We start from the raw sequence: 17,208 nt of genomic DNA on the forward strand, positions 1-17,208 counted from the left end.
TAAGGAGCTCGGCCTCCACCCACTTGGTGAAGTAGTCCACAGCCACCACCACGTGCTCATAGCCCCCAGGAGCTCGGGGGAACGGACCCATCAAGTCTATCCCCCACTGGAAGAAAGGCCAAGGGCTCTGAAGAGGCGCCATTTCCTGAGTTGGGGCGTGGTGGATCGGAGCGTGCAGTTGGCAGGATTTGCACCGAGCTACTAGTTCGGCAGAGTCCAAGAAGATAGTGGGCCAGTAATACCCAGACAACATTCCTTTTTTGGCCAAAACTCTTGGTCCGACGTAGTTCCCGCAGATACCTTCATGCAGCTCACGCAAGATATACTCTCCTTCCCCCGGAGTCACGCACCTCAACCATGGACGCAGATAGGATTTCTTGTAAAGCACCCCATTCGAGAGCTCGTATCCCCGCGATTTAAGAAGGATCCGTCGTGCCTCCACCCGACTTGAGGGGAGCTCTCCATTGGCCAGGTATCGCATGAGGGGATCCATCCAGGAGCTCACTACTTGAATAACGGCCGCGTCTACCTGATCATATGCCCGATTCCTGACGACCTCCACCAAGACCTCTTTGTTCAATGTGCCCACTGAGGTGGAGGCGAGCTTGGACAGTGCGTCTGCCCTCTTATTCTGGCTTCGCGGGACCTGCTCGAGCGTGAACAGTTTGAACTGAGCTCTCAGCTCATGCACTTTTGCGACGTACCTTCTTAGTGGCTCCTCTTTGACTTCATAACTTCCCCCTACCTGATTTACTATCAGCTGCAAGTCGCTGTAGACTTCTATTGATTCGGCCCCCAGCTTTCGAGCTATCACCATCCCCGCGACCAGGGCCTCGTACTCGGACTCGTTGTTGGAGGCCCTGAAATCAAACCTCAGGGCGTAGGCCAACTCATCCCCCATGGGGCTAGTCAAGAGAAGTCCCGCTCCGCATCCTTCCTGGCTCGATGACCCATCTACGAACAGTGTCCAAGTCGGAATGGTCTGATCGACCTTGCCAGTGGCCTGTTCAATCTCGACAGCCTCTTTGGCCTGTTCAGCCTCCGCTGCGTCTCCGATCCGTTTGGCCTGGGATTCCCTTGTGGCCTGTCCGACCTTGGCAGGTCCTTCGGCCTGCTCGGCCTCGACTGCATCTATGGTCTGCTTGGCCTCGGAAGTCTTGGTGGCTTGCTCGACCTGGGCAGCTTTTCCGGCCTGACTGGCCTCGGCTGCGTCTTGGGCCTTGGAGGTTTGCGCGACCTCGACAGCTTCTCCGACCTGCTTGGCCTTAGCTGTGTCTCTGGTCCGTTCGACCTGTGATTCCCGTGGCCCGAAGGAGACCCCTTCGGCTATAAAATCCGCCAAGGCTTGGGCCTTAATGGCCGTGCGAGGTTGGTAGCTGAGGTCGTACTCAGACAGCTCCACAGCCCACCTCACCATTCTCCCTGACGCATCAGGCTTGGAAAGAATTTGTTTGAGCGGCTGGTCGGTCATAACCACCACGGGGTGGGCTTGAAAATACGACCTAAGCTTCCGAGCCGTGTGAACTAATGCCAAAACATACCGCTCAATCGAGGCGTACCTTGGCTCCGCGCCCTGCAGGGCTCGGCTGACATAGTATACGGGCTTCTGGATCTTGCCTTCTTCCCGAACTAGCACCGCACTGATTGCCTCCTCCCCTACTGCTAGATAGATAAATAAGATCTCTCCGTGTGCGGGAGAGGTCAAGGCTGGCAACCGAACGATGTGGGCTTTTAGCTCGTCGAATGCTCGCTGGCACTTGGGGGTCCACTCAAACTGGGGACCTCTTCGCAGGGCCCTGAAGAAGGGGGAACCCCGAACTGCAGATTTTGACAAGAACCTGCTCAGGGCCGCCATCCTGCCAGCTAGCCGTTGGACCTCTTTTATGTTTCGGGGAGGAGCCATGTCCATGATAGCTTTTACCTTGTCGGGATTAGCTCTTACCCCGTCCTTGGATATCATGTACCCCAAGAACTTGCCCGACCTAACCCCGAAAGTGCACTTCTTAGGGTTCAGCCGCATGCGCGAGCTCCGTAGGACGTCAAAGATCTCTCTGAGGTCGTTGACGAACTGCTCCTGAGTTCGTCTTTTCACCAGCATGTCATCAACGTATACCTCCATGTTGCGGCCGATCTGGTTTTTGAATAACTTGTTAACCAGCCGTTGATAGGTCGCGCCGGCGTTCTTCAATCCGAATGGCATGGTGGTATAGCAGTACGTACCGTACTCGGTGATGAAGGCAGTCTTCTCTTTATCCTCCTCGTCCAGGGCTATCTGGTGATATTCTTTGAAGGCGTCCAGAAAGCAGAAAATCTCGCAGCCAATAGTTGAATCGACCAGCTGATCGATGCGAGGGAGGGGGTAACAGTCCTTGGGACAGGCTTTATTCAGGTCGGTGAAGTCTACGCACATCCGCCACGCCCTGTCCTCCTTTTTCACCAGCACTGGGTTGGCTAGCCAGGTCGGGTAGTAGATCTCTTTCACAATTTTGGCCTCCAACAGCTTGCCGACCTCCTCCTTGACGACCTCATTCCGTTCAGGCGCGAAATTCCTTTTCTTTTGCTTTACTGGTCGAGCGTTTGGATCCACGTGCAACTTATGAACTGCCAGCTCGGGAGGGACACCGGGCATATCGTCTGCACTCCAAGCAAAGATCTCTTCGTACTCCTCCAGAAGGGACTCCAGAGCTCTCCGCGCTGGCTCGTTTAGGCCCGATCCGACCCTGACCACTCGATCAGGTCGCTCTAGGCAAATGGGCACTTCAACCAGACTCTCGTCCGTCTCCAACCTCTCCTCCTTCTCAATAGGCTCCCAGGGCTCCAGAAGGACTGTCTGCGCCACTAGCTTCTCCTTACCCTTGAGGGTTGCGATATAGCAGGCTCGTGCTACCTCCGGGTCTCCCAGCACCTCGGCCACCCTATCAGGCGTTGGAAACTTCATGCTTAGGTGCAAAGTTGAGCAGACAGCTCGGAGTGCGTTTAAGGTTGGACGCCCTAGTATCATGTTGTAGGAGGACGGCTCCTTTACCACTGCGAAGTTCACCGAAATAGTTCGGCACTTCGGTGATTCCCCTATAGTGATCGTGAGAGTTATCATTCCCTCTGGTCTTACGGGCGGACCTGCAAATCCTATCAGGGGAGTACGAACTGGGATGAGCTGCTTGTCCTCCAGCTGCAGCTCTTTAAAAGTTTTGTAGTACAGCACGTCGATGGCGCTCCCGTTGTCGATGTATACCTTCTTTACTTTGTAGTTGCACGTGATGACCTCTATCACAATTGCCTCATGGTTGTTGGAGGCTAAAGGTACCGCGTCCTTTGGTCCATAGACGATCTCCTCGTACATCTTCAAACGTTTGTTCGAGCTCTCCCCGGTGGGGGGAGGCCGATTGTTCCGCCGAGCCGTATGGCTATCTCCCCCTGCAGGTCCCCCTGCGATGGTGTTGATCACCCCGGCTAGATTCTGAACCCCCTGCTCCGGAGTCCGATCACGGGGACCTCGAGGTCGGTCGTGCGAGCTGGTCGCCCGGTCTCGCTTGAACCCCCCTGGCCTCTGATCTGCTCGTCCGTCACGGACGAACTGCCCGAGATGGCCTCTTCGTATCAGCTTTTCGATCTCCTTCTTGAGGTGTCGGCAGTCCTCAGTATCGTGTCCGACGTCTCGGTGGTAAGCGCAGTACAAGTCCTGATCCCGTCTGCTTTTGTCTCCAGCCAAGGGTCGGGGAGGTCGGGGAGGTCGGGAAAGTCCCTGCTGCTCCATTACTGCAAGGACCCGAGCTCTGGGGGCCGTGAGGGAAGTCCAAGGCTTATCTCCCCCCAGGGGCCGGCTTCTCGGCGGAGGGTCATAGGTATTCTTCCGCCCCTGGTCACGTCGCACGTCTCCCTGATCGGTGGTCCTTCGGCGCTTGTCATCCCTTTGTCTTTCCTGCGCGCTTTTCAAGCGATTGGCCTCCTCCGCATTGGCCTTCTCGTGAGCTCGGTCCAGCATCTCCCGGACTGACCTGGGCGGTCTCTCCACGAGCTCAGTGTATAGCTTCTGCTTCCGCAGCCCGTGAATGAAGGCGGTCATCACCACCTTGTCATCTCGGTCGCGAACCTGGAGGGATTCGTTATTGAATCGCACCATGTATTCGCGCAGTGATTCCTCAGTCCTTTGCTGGATGGTCATGAGGTGAGCGGTACTTTTAGAGAAGGCTCGCGAAGAAACGAACTGCGCGGAGAACAGTCGCGCGAGTTGGGTAAAGGACCTGATCGATCTGGGCAGGAGCCCCTGGAACCACTACCGGGCCCTTCCTTCTAGGAACATCGGGAAGGTCTTGCATCTGACCGCATCCGCGGCCGTTTGTAGGCGCATCTGCGTCATGAACACGAACAGGTGGTCTTCCGGATCCGTAGTTGCGTCGTAGGGCTTTATGTTTGGGATTTTGAACTTTGCGGGTAGCTGGTAGTCCTCGATATCGAGCACAAAGGGGGAGGCGATGTACCTATCCGCCTCGGGGTCCAGCAGCAGGTCCAGCTCGTCCTGCACCTGTTGCCTCTCCCTCAGGGGAGAGAGCCTTCGGACGGGCTCCGGGTGTTCAGTTCGGGAGTTTTTGTGAGAGGGCTCTACGACCTCGACCTGCTCACGCGTGAGTTCCCGATGCGCCCGCTTGGCCCCGTGATTGGGGCTCCCAGTTCGGGACTCTGACAGGTCGGCTCCCTGGACCTTAGGCTCCTTGTCGGACTGTCCTCCCGACTGCCCTTTGAGGTAGTTCATGATCGCCTCGAAGGTGGGCAGGTTTGCTGCCACCGTTTGAACCAACTGTTCGGGCGGAATTCGTGAGGGCCCCGCCCCTCCTTCTTCGGGTATCGGGTCCCGGTGAGAGTTTTGGGGGCCGCTTCGCTCCATCCCCTTGGATCCACCAGCTTTTCTCTGAGACCTGGTTTTCGGCATGATTCGCGAAGAAAAGTAACGTGTTCCCACAGACGGCGCCAATTGATGCGACTGCCGAAGTGAAGGTCCGACCTGGCCTGGTGCCTGGGGAGCGAGCTGGAGCGTTTGACCTGCACGTGGGCGAGCTGCGGGGCTAAGTCCCCTGGAGCAACTCCGACGATCAAGTCAGAAGGGGATTCGTAAGTAAGAGAGTAGAGTTTGTGCTATGAATAGCGTACCTTGTGTTTTTCCCACGTGTGGTATTTATAGGATCACATATAGTAGTCTCCTAGTAGAATAGGGAGTCCTTATGGGAGCAGAACTCTCCCTAGGGCTCCATAACTCAGTTAAGGCGTGCTTGGGCTCTGCAGCCCGCGCGGCCCATCCGCTTGGGGAGACCGCGCCCTCTGGGCCGCCAAGCCGACCTGCTGGGCCGAGAACCTCCTACTAGCCGAGCTTGCGAGCCGGGCCGACGTGCACGTGGGCCCTACTACAGATGACACGAGGGATGAAGCGTGAAAGAGAGAGAGGCTAGTTAAGTCCGGTGCTTAAAAATATCTCCAAAAGAATGAGTTGAATGACGAGAGAGGGAGAGAGAGAGATATATGCTTGTTCATGTCCAGCACAAAAAAAAAAATCAGTTGCCGCTAATGCTCCATCAGTTCATTGCGCTCCCTTGCACAGCTACACGAGAGCCAAAACACTGGGGGACTTTGCTGGTCGATCCACTCTGAGCCTGAGGGAGTGCAGCTATGGCAAAGTCGGCGTTCGTAACCACCCGCGTCTCTCGCATCTTCAGCCATACAACTCCCTCCTTCTCGTCCTCATACATAAAGTTGAAGCTACGCCCATCACGCCTTCTCTCCCTTCCCTCCTCAAAATTCAACCACCCATCTCCTTTGGTACCTGAAACCCTCTCCTACTCCACCACCCCTGCAACTCCCTTCCCTCTCCAATACGACATGATTGTCTCCCGCCCAGCCCACCAGCTGCACCACCCCTCTCCAACCCACCCCTGCCGCCGACTCACCTCACCCAAATCAAAACCACCCGACGATTCACATCCTGGTTCCTCTGAAGAACTCGGTTTTGACGATTGGGTGGATAAGAAATTAAACTCCAGCACCACGCCATCGTCATCTTCTTCATCGTCTGAGCATGACGCGATTGCGTTGGACAGGTCTAAAAGGAAATATTACAGTAAGAGGAGGAAGAGAATGTACGGTTCAGATTCAGAGGACGAAAGTAATCGCCGAGACGACAACGATTTTGTTGAACTAAAGCAAGAAGTCGTGGAGCTTCGCACATTGCACAAGCGAGAAGAGGAGCTGTACTTTTACGATTCTTTTGCATATCCTTGGGAAAAAGACAAGCATTATAAAATGGTTTATCAGCTGGAGAAGAAGTATTTTCCTGATCAGGGCTTTGATAAGGCGTTTCTGGCACCCGGGCAGCAGTCGAACCAGAGGGGAAAGAAGAAAGCTAATAAGAGTGGAATTAGGAGCACTGAAGCAAAATCCAAGGAAGTGAAGGATAAAGGGATCGTGTTCTTTGATGATGAGGAGAAATTTGCTGAGAGAGATGATAATGCCATTCAAGTTGAGGTTTCAGAGAAGAAAGTTGAGGAGTTCTTCAAGTGTTTGAAGAAAGTTCCCAATAAAGAGACTGACGTTGCTAATGCTGAACCGTTTCTTTCGTCTAGGAGTCGTGGTCTTCCACCCAAGTGGGATACCACTGCAGGCACCGTGGTTCTGGTCAATAAACCAAAGGGTGAGCCTGTCTCTTACCCTTCTTAGGTTCTTCTTTGGTTGGTTGATAACCTGAAATGGTGATTTTTGGTAGCTGAATTGATTCAAATTTAATTTGGAATGGAAGTGGTGTAAAATGTGTGTGCTGGATACAATCCTATCCACTGAGAAAAACTGGATTTGAAGCGCTGAAATTGGTTGATTTCATTCAGGTGCTCATCCAGATAAATCTATAACAGGACAAGTCATTTAAAACTTTAAGTGGAATAATTTCTTATCTTTATGTTATCCTTATAAAATAGTCGCGAAAAGAACTTTTGTCTGAGTTGATTTTACTTGGGTTCTTTTACTAAACAATCCAATGACTTAGAAGTCCAGTTTAGCCCGCAGGTTGGACTTCCTTTACGGTTTGTGGAAAGCTGCGTCGCCTGGTCAATGTTAAAAAGGTTCTTCCTAATATTTAACTGCTGTCTACTTTTCCTCTTCTGACTCCATTTTCATTTGTTTTTGCGTTTCTTCATCCAAATTTCCTCTGAATCAATTGTTATAGGTGGGACATGCTGGAACTCTTGATCCCATGGCAACTGGTTTATTAATTGTGTGTGTTGGTAAAGCAACAAAAGTTGTTGACAGGTGAACTGGCAATGTGTTTAGATGTTGGGAAGCTAGCAGATAATTTAGTATTTTTGGGAAAGTCCCATTCCCTGTAGTTTCTTTCATTCTGCTAAAACATCTTATCTGATCTGGCATATAGTTTCCCCCTATCAGTCATTTCATATAACAATACTTAAAAGGAATGACTTTCTCTACATAGTTGAATGTTATATTGCAGGTATCAGGGTATGATTAAGGGTTACAGTGGGATTTTCCGCTTAGGAGAAGCCACCTCGACTTGGGATGCTGATTCACCAGTGTGTTAGATTTTTTTCAATTTGCTATTGTCATTTCTTTTCTAAGTTTTAACAGTAAACGTAATATCAAGACTATTTTCCCCCTTTTACTTGTATTAACCATATAAACCAGCAATACTGCTTGGGAATTTAAAGAGTTTTTGTCACCTCATGTCTTGATCGCCTTGAATTATCTTATCCAGGTTATTCAACGCGAACCCTGGGAACACATCAGGGATGAAGACATAAAGAAAATTGCTGCATCACTTTGTGGCGAAATATGGCAAGTCCCCCCAATGTTCTCCGCAATTAAAGTAAGAAATTTGCGAGTGGTTTTTGGATGTCTTGATATTATTTGTTTTAGAGATGTTTTAATGCCATTGGCTCTCTATTTTTCTATTCTGCTTGTGTTTCATTGCGAGGTCTTGTTGCTCGTTTGTCTTGTCACAGCTAATTTCCATTGGACTTTGACAGCTTAATTGCTTTGCTATTTTCCTTTTGGTAGGTTGGTGGGGAGAAGATGTATGAGAAAGCAAGAAGAGGAGAAAGTACTGAACTTTCACCAAGACGAATTTCGATTTTCCAGTTTCATGTGGAGCGAAGCCTAGAGGACCGGTAACGTACAATTTATACTGCAATTTATGACTGTAATGTACAAGTTTGATGCAGTTTGTTCAAGTTTATAGTATACGGAGATACCACAGTGTCATTTGGGGTACCATATCAGTGTAAATTATTGGATAAATGTGGCTGTTTCATACCATCTATCCTTATATTTCTGACTACAATAGACAGGAGCATTTCTATTCAACAGTTGTAGTCTTACCCAGCAATGTGTGTCTGCATGCTTGATGCTTGTCCAAATGTGTTGGTTTCAAGTAGATATGCATTCAAAGTTCAGAATGTGGCACAAAGATACATGAGCTTTTTTATATGCCGAATGAACTTTGACATGATTCGTGTTTGTTTACCACGACTGAACAGGGCATGTTCTGCAGTGTGGAAATTGACCATTTTACCTGCCAATATGGAGTCTTGAAGTTATTGTTTATTTTTTCTTCTTGTTGGCACATGACTTGCAAAGATATATTTGTGATGTTGTTTGTTGCAGGCAAAATGTGATATTTCGGGTGACTTGCTCTAAAGGAACGTATATTAGATCCCTATGTGCTGATTTTGGAAAGGCTCTTGGCAGGTAGTCTATAGCAGTACAACTTTACTTAGGATATCTACATTACTGTTGCCTTTTTCTAGAGTTTGCGTGGTTATTGCAGTTCCCTACTTGAAGTTGGAGATCGAAAATAACTGCTAGCCTTGTTTGTTGAGACTGTTCCCCTACAAATTTAGTGTAGCTCTTTGTTTTAATCTGGTGATGCCTAATTTAGTTCATTTTTACTTGCAGCTGCGCTCATTTGACAGCTTTGCGAAGGGATGCAATTGGTACTTAGTGTTCTATATTTATTTTTGCTTCTTGATTGTTTAGTTTTTAAAAATGCTTTTTTGGTTGGTAATGCAAAAGAAAGTTCTATGAGTCTGGACATCATGTTGTATGATCTCTGAAATAGTGGGCATGAAAAAACGTTGGGGTTTGGCGGTTGGTTGTACATTGTTGGTAAACATAGAAATTATGAGGAAAATCTTAGCTCAACTTGTACAGACATTGGTTTCTCACTTAAGGGTCTCATACAGAACCTTGTTGGGCCCAAGAAAAAGAAAGCTTGCACATACATTTGAGACTCAATAGTGATTTAAGGCAAGGCATAGAACTAGCTCTCCTTAAATAGGCTGGAATCTTTGGTGTTGTGCTTTGTGGGAACAAAGTGCCACGTTAGCAAATAAGAATCTTATTAGCTGGGCATCTTAATTTTAAGCAGAGTGGGGGGAATAAGCGAACGCGACACGGATGTTATACGATCACTTGTAAAAATGAGCAATGCTTCGGTATAGGCATATGCTCTTAATGTATGTGCTCTTAATGTATTTGCTTATTGGCTGGAATATAATAGCAGTGTGTGACTACATCAATTTGAGGGTGCGATTGGAATGTGGAAACATGATGGCATTTCCCTCTCCTCCTCTCGCTTTTGATCCCTCTTATGTTCTTTTTGCTTTTCGTGTTCTCATCTCTCACCTTAACTTTCTATTGCAGGAGAATATTCAGCAGACGATGCCTGGGAGTTTCAAGAATTGGAGGAAGCAGTTGCCAAAGCATATCTCTAGTTGTTAACCAGCTATTTTGCCAGTGATAGTTACAAAAGATTCGCCAATACCTAATGAGTCATGAGTTAGCCTCACCAAGCTGGAAAAGGACCGATAATATCTCCATGACGTTGCCCAAAAAGGAGACATATTCTGCCTACTCTCCTACAAAATGAATAGAGATAATGTAGGACCAATACAAGAAGGGGAAAAAACGTATTGGGTTTAATTATTTGTTATTGAATTAGTATGATTTTAATCTGATTATTCTTATTAGGTATTAGATGGGTGATTGCTAACTGATTCAATGAACAATGGCTACGCAAGTAAGAAATTTTATTTCATTTTCTAAAAATTAAAAGGAACGGATGAAAGTAGAAACGGATTATCGCAAATTAATTTTGGCATCCTCGCTTTTCAATTCAAGTCTTCGTACGTGAGATTAGTTGAGAACATTTTAATTTACACCATCGGTGGCTGGATCTTCCGAAAATCTTCAGTTCAATGAAACTGACCGGAGAAATAAAGGTTGCTAGAAGAAGATAGTTTTTGCTCAAAAAATATATTTAGAAAAAAAAGAGAGAAGAAATTAGTTCCTCCCGCAAGCTGGTCTCACTATAACTTCACCGAAAAAGGGACTTAAATCAGACAAATTTATAACTTGCTGTTTTCTATCTCCCTGGAGCTCCTACCCTGATGGTTTGTAACCTCGGAAAAAATGACTGGATAATTACAAAGTTTTGTACAAAATGTTTCACCTAACGCGCAGTAGAATTAGGAGGATCAATTCCTTTTGCCAGATAATAGGCTCTCTCTGCAGCAGTCATGCGATCCTGAAACATTGTCCATTCTCTTCTACACCTCTCCCTTACCTGAGCAACAATGAGTAACGAACTTCAGCACACATCAAAATTCACTAGAGACCTCTTAAAGCCTACATATCAAGTTTCTCTTTCTTTTTCCCTTCTTGCCCATCCGTGAAAGGAGTTGGCAAGACGACTCAAAAACTCCTTGGCCTCGTGCACTATAAACTACTCCAATTCAGAAAACACCATTTAAACAAACATCAAAGAATCAAAGGCACATGGCTGAATGAGACTCAAGATGCTGTTGTATGTTGAGAGCATCAAAGACACAAACAAGATATAGACTTGTTGCTTACCCCTTCCCATGGAGCCTTACCGTTCTCTGCCTTGCCCTGTCAGAAGAAACAAAGATGTCACCACACTAATTTGACATAAATTAAATCATAACACAGAGGAGTTTGAAAAAACCTGGTTCCCAAGTGAAGGAACAGTTTGATGCACAATCCATTGAGAATCTACCACTCCTATTTTCTCATGAGCGGGCTATTTCAATTGAAAGATACAATGAGAAAGTGATGCTATAATATGTTACTAAAGCAAAGGGAACATGAGTATCGTTGCAAAAGCAAATAAATACTTGCCTCTACACATTTCCGAAGAGCAAAATCAAGACCCCATCCATGGATTAAGTCATTCTGGAATTACAGAAGGTAACTATTTTCAGGTTTTCTTTCCTTATCTTGTCATACAAGGAGGTTTTAGGCCCTTATAAGGGCAAAGGGAGGGAAGGGGTGCTGAGAGAGGGGACTAGACAGATATCAATTTGACACGAATAGGATATTTGAAGAGAAACAAGAATACAATCTAGGACCTGAATCATATGCCAGACGCAGCGCCAAGCATCACGAGAAAAAACAGGTGCCATTATCTCAACAAATCTGTCCAAAGGAAATTGAAATTCATACATAATTTGCACGGGATGTGAAAAAGAAACTTCCAGCTATTTGTAATAATGGTGAATATTGATCTACATACGCTGCGCATGGGGGCAAATGAGGATCAGTGCACCAACCAGGTCTTTCCTCAGTTTCTCTGCAAGTAGTAAAAAAAAGTTGCAAATTATTAGTTGAATTGTTAAAGCAGTAAATTCACCTGGTTTGACAAATGAAAACACATCTAAAGAAAAATGCATAGGTACTTGTGAACTTCAGTGTCGTCTCGCTTTTTGGTCATCTGCCATGTTAATCCACTATTTGGTGCTAAACCAGGCTGCGAAATATCTAGACCATGCTTCTTTACCAATTTTATATACCTGCATACGGTTACTGATATTCAACTTTGCATCCCACAAACAAATGTTTAACTCACAGCATGATTTAGATTTTGCAGAACTTACTCCTCAAAGTCAAAGTTCTCCACTCCTAAGTCCTCATCCCAAATAAATATGTAGTCATAAGGTGCAATAATGTCAGGATGCAGAAAACGTTTGGCATACCACCTTGCACCACAGAAAACATGAGACTTCCATGGCCCTACATCATATATCTTTAAAAGCTCTAAACCATAAAGTCTCATGGCACAACTTACCATTTGGTTTGCTTCCGCACAGAAACATGGATAGCCCGCTTAGACCACTCAAATTCGTCCCATTCACTTGTTCGACCATCATAGTGAAACAGTAAAATGGTGAAGTTCTCTGACAGCTATCACGAATCATTAAGGATTGAACAACCACTAAGTGCATATCTTGATTTTCGAAAGCATAATGGTTTACACATAAAAGGCTGAAGAAGAGGGAAGAGAAGATGGGAAAAGAGCAAAAGAATATGTCCAACCTTTTTGGCAGCAGCATCAATATTTTTCCTCTGTTCATAGCCGACAGTAAAGGTAACAAGGTACCTTGGTCTGATAATCAAGTCCTGAAATATATTGTAACTAAATTTAAACCAATTGCACGAAATGGATATATATATACATACACACACATACACATTAACTACCATTAGAACATAAAAAATGTTTAACCAATTGAATTGTAACATGAAGAATTTCCACAAGAGAATGATGAAGAATAAGTTTTATGCCATTCTGGCAATGATATTGCACACAACATTTCTTAACAAGAAATGTTTTCTTCAAAGTAAATTCTTGTGAAGCACTAAGAACGATTCTTATATTCACTTTGATTTCAACTTCAGCAAGCCCTTAAATAGCACATTCTTAAGTATTTTAACGCCATTTGAACTCCACATTATCTTGCACAGTGATAGTACCCTATGTTTTCCAATTCTCTAGAATTTCTTAGAAATCTGCATAAAAAATGACCTTCCTAGTTTTAATAAGTTCCTTCAGTACCCAAAAGGTCTTCATTTTCCACAAATTATTTACAAGCAGTCCATTTTTTCTTTTCCCTTTTTGTGAGGAAAAATAAGACTTCGCAGGTCATCGACTCATCATGGAAGGAGGGAGAAAAAGTAGCAGGAAGAAAATGTTGAACACACCCAGAAATATGGACAAAATGGGTCTCCTGTTCGATGATAAATGGATTATAGGTACGCACCTCACTGGGTAGACCCCATAATCTGCGGAGGTATAGATCAGACTCCGATGCAATGATACCTGGGGGAAGTCTCTCAGCGCCTCGAGGATTTGTTGGAGACCAAATCTACATTATAACACTTGAAAATTGAACACTGGACCAAAATACAATGATGACACGCTTCCAATTTACAAGGCATTCCCATTATGATCCTCAAGTCTTAAAAGTGTTATTTCAATTTAGTCTATTTTTTTGTTTCTTTAAATTCATGGCAGGTAAAGGACAACTCTCAGAAGCGGAGATAGTTTCAATACGATCCATGAGTTGTCCAGGGACTGGGCTAACTCAAAAAAACAATAAAAATTTCACGGACTTGTCTAAGGACTGGAATTCTAGACTCTCAAATGAAGATAAACGAACCATTTGAGATTACCTGTGAATTCAAAGAACTGAAAGTCAGATTTTCCATGAGACTTTAGACTACAGTCCTGAGTTTAGTAATCAACTAGAACCAGACTTGTGCTTTTCAAATAAATCTTGGGCTACTCTAGATGCAAACTGAAGACCAAAACACTTGTGCTTGTTAAAATATAACAGAAATATATATCATTGTACATTAAATGCAGTGGCAAAGTGAATCAGCAGTTAAAGTTCAACTTACCATATATCTGAAAACTCAATGTACAGAAATTCTATTTTGCCATAGAAGTTCTCCACTCATGCTTATAGTCACAGTTTTTGAGATTAATGAAAGTTTTGTAATAATCCAGAAAAATAATAGAAAACTAACTATCACCAGTATCAGATCATATGAACTATGCCTTTCATGTCTAGAGAACTTCACTTGGAAATATGACCGTAACTGATTAAAGTGATGTATTCCATACATGTTGGCAAGAGTTGCAGAAAAAAAACAATAATATTGCATCTACAAAGTTGTGTTGGAGAATAAATTTTTTTTAAAAAAAGAAAGACCGCCGCTTTATGTGAGCAAATGTATGGAAGACAGCCCCATGGCAACACAGGTGACAAATGAAACATTTAACATTAGCAGTGATTTTATCAGAGTAAGGGTAATAGAGTCACCATCATCGATAATTGCATACCTTTGTGCCATTCAGTTTGTGCATATTGGCTCTATTACCCTTAAGAGAGGACCAGACATTTAACAGTGCCTGAGTTGAGATCCCAGAGTACTTATCTTCAATATAAGTAAGATCAATGGACGGGAAAAGGCTTGATGCTATGTTCATCTGCAACATAAGAAAAAAGAAAAAAACTAGTTGAGTGAATTCCTGGAAAGTAAAGAGAGATTTAAATAGCTATGATATGAGGCACAGTCGGAAATTATTAACCAAAAAAGGGGAAAAAGAAAGTGGTTGCATGCCTTAGACAATGAGATTGTCGGAAAGGATACACCTAAAAAGAATCCAAAAACAATTCCTACAAAGGTTGTGACAAGCAGCCTCATTGTTTCATTTGGTCTTCTTACGTGCAAGCTGCAGCCAGGTTAATGGGTAAAAACATATCAGAATTAGTGTTGCTATGCTGAGACAGGTAAAAACAATCCTCAATATGTCATTGATTTCAGTTGTAGCTATGCTCAGACAGGAACTCAGGAAGAACACTCTAATCACCAGAATTAATCCTTATGATTTCTTTTAACCATGCAACATAATTCATCAAACAGGAACATTAAAGAAAAACCCTGTCCATTAGGGAAGAAAAAATACAAGTCACTGAACCTGTTACGCCTAGGAGTCCCCATATATGCCATCATTCTGTAAAAGCAAAATTGCGGAAATGCCAAAACAGTGAAACTTCAACTGCGCATGCCAATCAGCTTCCAGGTCTCTGCTCCTCCAGAAAAGAAATTCGTATCCTCATGGCATCATCTGAATCAACCCTGAAACTTAAATATTGCTATGTTAAAAAAAAAAAAAAGACCTTTTCTTTTTTCCAACTCTTTGTGTTTTTGACTAAATATATCAGTGAATAATTAATTCCCCTAACCAAAATGGAATCTCCTTTCCTCAACCCTTATACATTTTTTTTTTCACTAAAAACACATAGGAAACCAAATAAACTGGACATAATCCTCTAATCAAAAGGAGTCGTTTTAATAATCACAGTAAAAATGGTATCTTTTTAATAATCGCAGTCAAAATTCACTAATTGATCAACTCTGCAAATCGGAACAGCCAACGAGAGAGTAAAAATCATGGTGCCATTTTCTAAATTTCCGGATCTTAATATGGTATAATACTAACTTACCGATTGTCAAATCCAAAATGTATATTATTTAGTATCAGCAGGGTGCTAATCATAAATGCATAAACAGTCAAAAGCATAAGCTTTTCTTGCTTACAAGGTTGCCAGCTGTCAACAAAATTCAAAAAGTCTCGGCCGGAACGGAAGAATCACACCGTGGAATTGCAAACTTCTTCTCCAGTCTGGTAAACTACCTGAGGGACCTGAATCTCCTCGAAAAATCTGGATCCTCAGTTCACCGATAAAAAGAAAACGAAGGGCCGAGCTGGCCCAACTTAATCTCAGAATCTGATGTCCACCTGGGGCAACGAACAATCCTTGAATAGAAGTAAAGAACGGGAAGAGAACAATTTTATTTTAGTGATGGATGGAATTATCAAAGAAAAAGAAAAATTTTTGTCTCACAACGGCAAATGGACTTCAATTTTTTCTTTTCTCTCTCTTTTTTAAAATTTATTTTCCTTTCTTCCTCTTTAATCAGGCGTTTAAGATTACAATCGCACGGTGTTTAATAATGACGCCCTGATAATTCCACCGAATTGAGGTCAAGTCTTCTGTCGGGGCAATGCTTGCATGTATTACAACACTTATTTAACCCACTTTTTGATGGAAAATTTTGTGGTGGGATCCATTGAATGGCAAATCAAGACTTGGGATTTTGGTGTTTGTAGGGCTCCGATGTTTCGGTGTGGGACTGGGGAAAGATTAGCTAACTTTAGAATTTGATGATTCCCCGTATCCATGGGATCGTGTTTTCGTTCGTTTGGATGCAACTTTTTGGCTTATTATTGCGTCCTTTTTTCTTTGTTCAAATTATTACATTCTTTCAAAACTTTGAAAATTGCCTATAATAGTAGATGTTTTTTTTTTAAATTTTTTTTGTTAAACACGATAGACCTACACTGCTCTACACAAGAGAGGGGAGGGGAGAAATAATAGGGCACCTACTATTATAGGTCAAGCTATGTATAATTGTATTTGATTTTGTTCTTTTAGGCACTTATTTTTTTACTAAAGAATATTCTGTCAATGGGGAAAAAAATAAAGAGTAATCCTGATACTTTCTGTTTGGCAAGTGAATTTTTTGGGTGTTTGTCTAAAACTTTACAGTAACTTACTGTAGAAGTTTTTTAAAAAATTTTTAAAATGTGTATTTTTAAATATTTTGAGATGTATAGTTTAAAATTTTTGAAATTTTTTTTGAAATTACTATAACTAAAGTTTTTAAAAAATTTGTAGCAACAAACTTGACAAAAAATTGGCAAAAACTTACCTTCCAAACAAGGCCACAGTGGAGAACATTTCCATGCATTCGTAATTGCCCCACATGACGCATAGGCCTACTTTGGGACAATTGAAAATGAGAGAAAACTCTAAGTTAAGAAAGACAGATGACGACACCTTCCTTCCACGTTGTTTAAAGCGGCAAAAGAAATTTTTTTTATAAATATATATATTACTAATGTTTGTATTTGATTTATTCACCCTCAAATTTAAAATTAACGATTTTAGTGTAAGAGGCAAATTTGACAATTCAAATTATTTTACTGCAATAAATTCAATTTCCTTTAATTTCTCTCGCCTTTAATGCAGACATTTTCATGAGTTTTTATCCTCCGCTTTCTCTCCGTTTGTTTGCTTTTACCTGCACTTAAAATGTCCAATCAACAGAAAACTGCAAACTCTTTTTTTTTTTTTTTTTTTTTTTTTTCACCCCTTCACTCAAATTCTCTCGACCCAAACTAGCCAGTGAGAAATTCAAAGGACTGATTGGACGTCTCTTAGTAAAAAAAAAAAAAAAAAACCCATCGGACTTGTTTTAATGCCACCGCAAAAATCTCCCGCAATG

The 17,208-nt window shown here is 43.6% G+C and overlaps 2 protein-coding genes across 3 annotated transcripts; one reads left to right on the forward strand and one right to left on the reverse strand.

Annotated features, from left to right (window-relative positions):
* Nucleotides 1-5,525: 5,525 nt before the first annotated feature.
* Nucleotides 5,526-10,026, forward strand: LOC113754167. Its single transcript, XM_027298521.1, has 9 exons — nucleotides 5,526-6,676; nucleotides 7,045-7,100; nucleotides 7,205-7,287; nucleotides 7,487-7,565; nucleotides 7,748-7,858; nucleotides 8,050-8,159; nucleotides 8,656-8,739; nucleotides 8,947-8,984; nucleotides 9,694-10,026. The coding sequence occupies exons 1-9, from the start codon at nucleotides 5,659-5,661 to the stop codon at nucleotides 9,762-9,764; spliced, it is 1,650 nt and encodes a 549-aa protein (XP_027154322.1). The 5' UTR covers nucleotides 5,526-5,658; the 3' UTR covers nucleotides 9,765-10,026.
* A 297-nt stretch (nucleotides 10,027-10,323) lies between these two features.
* On the reverse strand, nucleotides 10,324-15,899 carry LOC113753678. Of its 2 annotated transcripts, none has more exons than XM_027297898.1 (15): nucleotides 15,457-15,899; nucleotides 14,834-14,994; nucleotides 14,476-14,587; nucleotides 14,195-14,341; nucleotides 13,110-13,214; nucleotides 12,385-12,468; nucleotides 12,137-12,252; nucleotides 11,946-12,047; nucleotides 11,748-11,861; nucleotides 11,585-11,641; nucleotides 11,421-11,487; nucleotides 11,191-11,244; nucleotides 11,018-11,092; nucleotides 10,906-10,941; nucleotides 10,324-10,615 (listed from the first exon to the last, which is right to left on the reverse strand). In XM_027297898.1, the coding sequence occupies exons 2-15, from the start codon at nucleotides 14,866-14,868 to the stop codon at nucleotides 10,502-10,504; spliced, it is 1,218 nt and encodes a 405-aa protein (XP_027153699.1). In that variant the 5' UTR covers nucleotides 14,869-14,994; nucleotides 15,457-15,899; the 3' UTR covers nucleotides 10,324-10,501. The 2 variants fall into 2 exon arrangements, with proteins under 2 accessions (XP_027153699.1, XP_027153700.1); XM_027297899.1 differs by having other exon boundaries at nucleotides 14,834-15,000.
* Between the last annotated feature and the right edge of the window lie 1,309 nt (nucleotides 15,900-17,208).

Source organism: Coffea eugenioides, chromosome 11, assembly GCF_003713205.1.
Source record: "Coffea eugenioides isolate CCC68of chromosome 11, Ceug_1.0, whole genome shotgun sequence".
NCBI classification, from domain to species: Eukaryota; Viridiplantae; Streptophyta; class Magnoliopsida; order Gentianales; family Rubiaceae; genus Coffea; species Coffea eugenioides.

Coding starts and splice junctions, on each gene's coding strand:
- LOC113754167 (XM_027298521.1), top strand. CDS start 5,659: ATGGCAAAGTCGGCGTTCGTAACCACCCGCGTCTCTCGCATCTTCAGC. Junction 8,740..8,946: donor TTTGGAAAGGCTCTTGGCAG/GTAGTCTATAGC, acceptor TTTTACTTGCAG/CTGCGCTCATTTGACAGCTT. Junction 8,985..9,693: donor TTTGCGAAGGGATGCAATTG/GTACTTAGTGTT, acceptor TTTCTATTGCAG/GAGAATATTCAGCAGACGAT.
- LOC113753678 (XM_027297898.1), bottom strand. CDS start 14,868: ATGATGGCATATATGGGGACTCCTAGGCGTAACAG. Junction 12,253..12,384: donor TTGATGCTGCTGCCAAAAAG/GTTGGACATATT, acceptor GATTCGTGATAG/CTGTCAGAGAACTTCACCAT. Junction 11,245..11,420: donor GCGTCTGGCATATGATTCAG/GTCCTAGATTGT, acceptor CTGTAATTCCAG/AATGACTTAATCCATGGATG.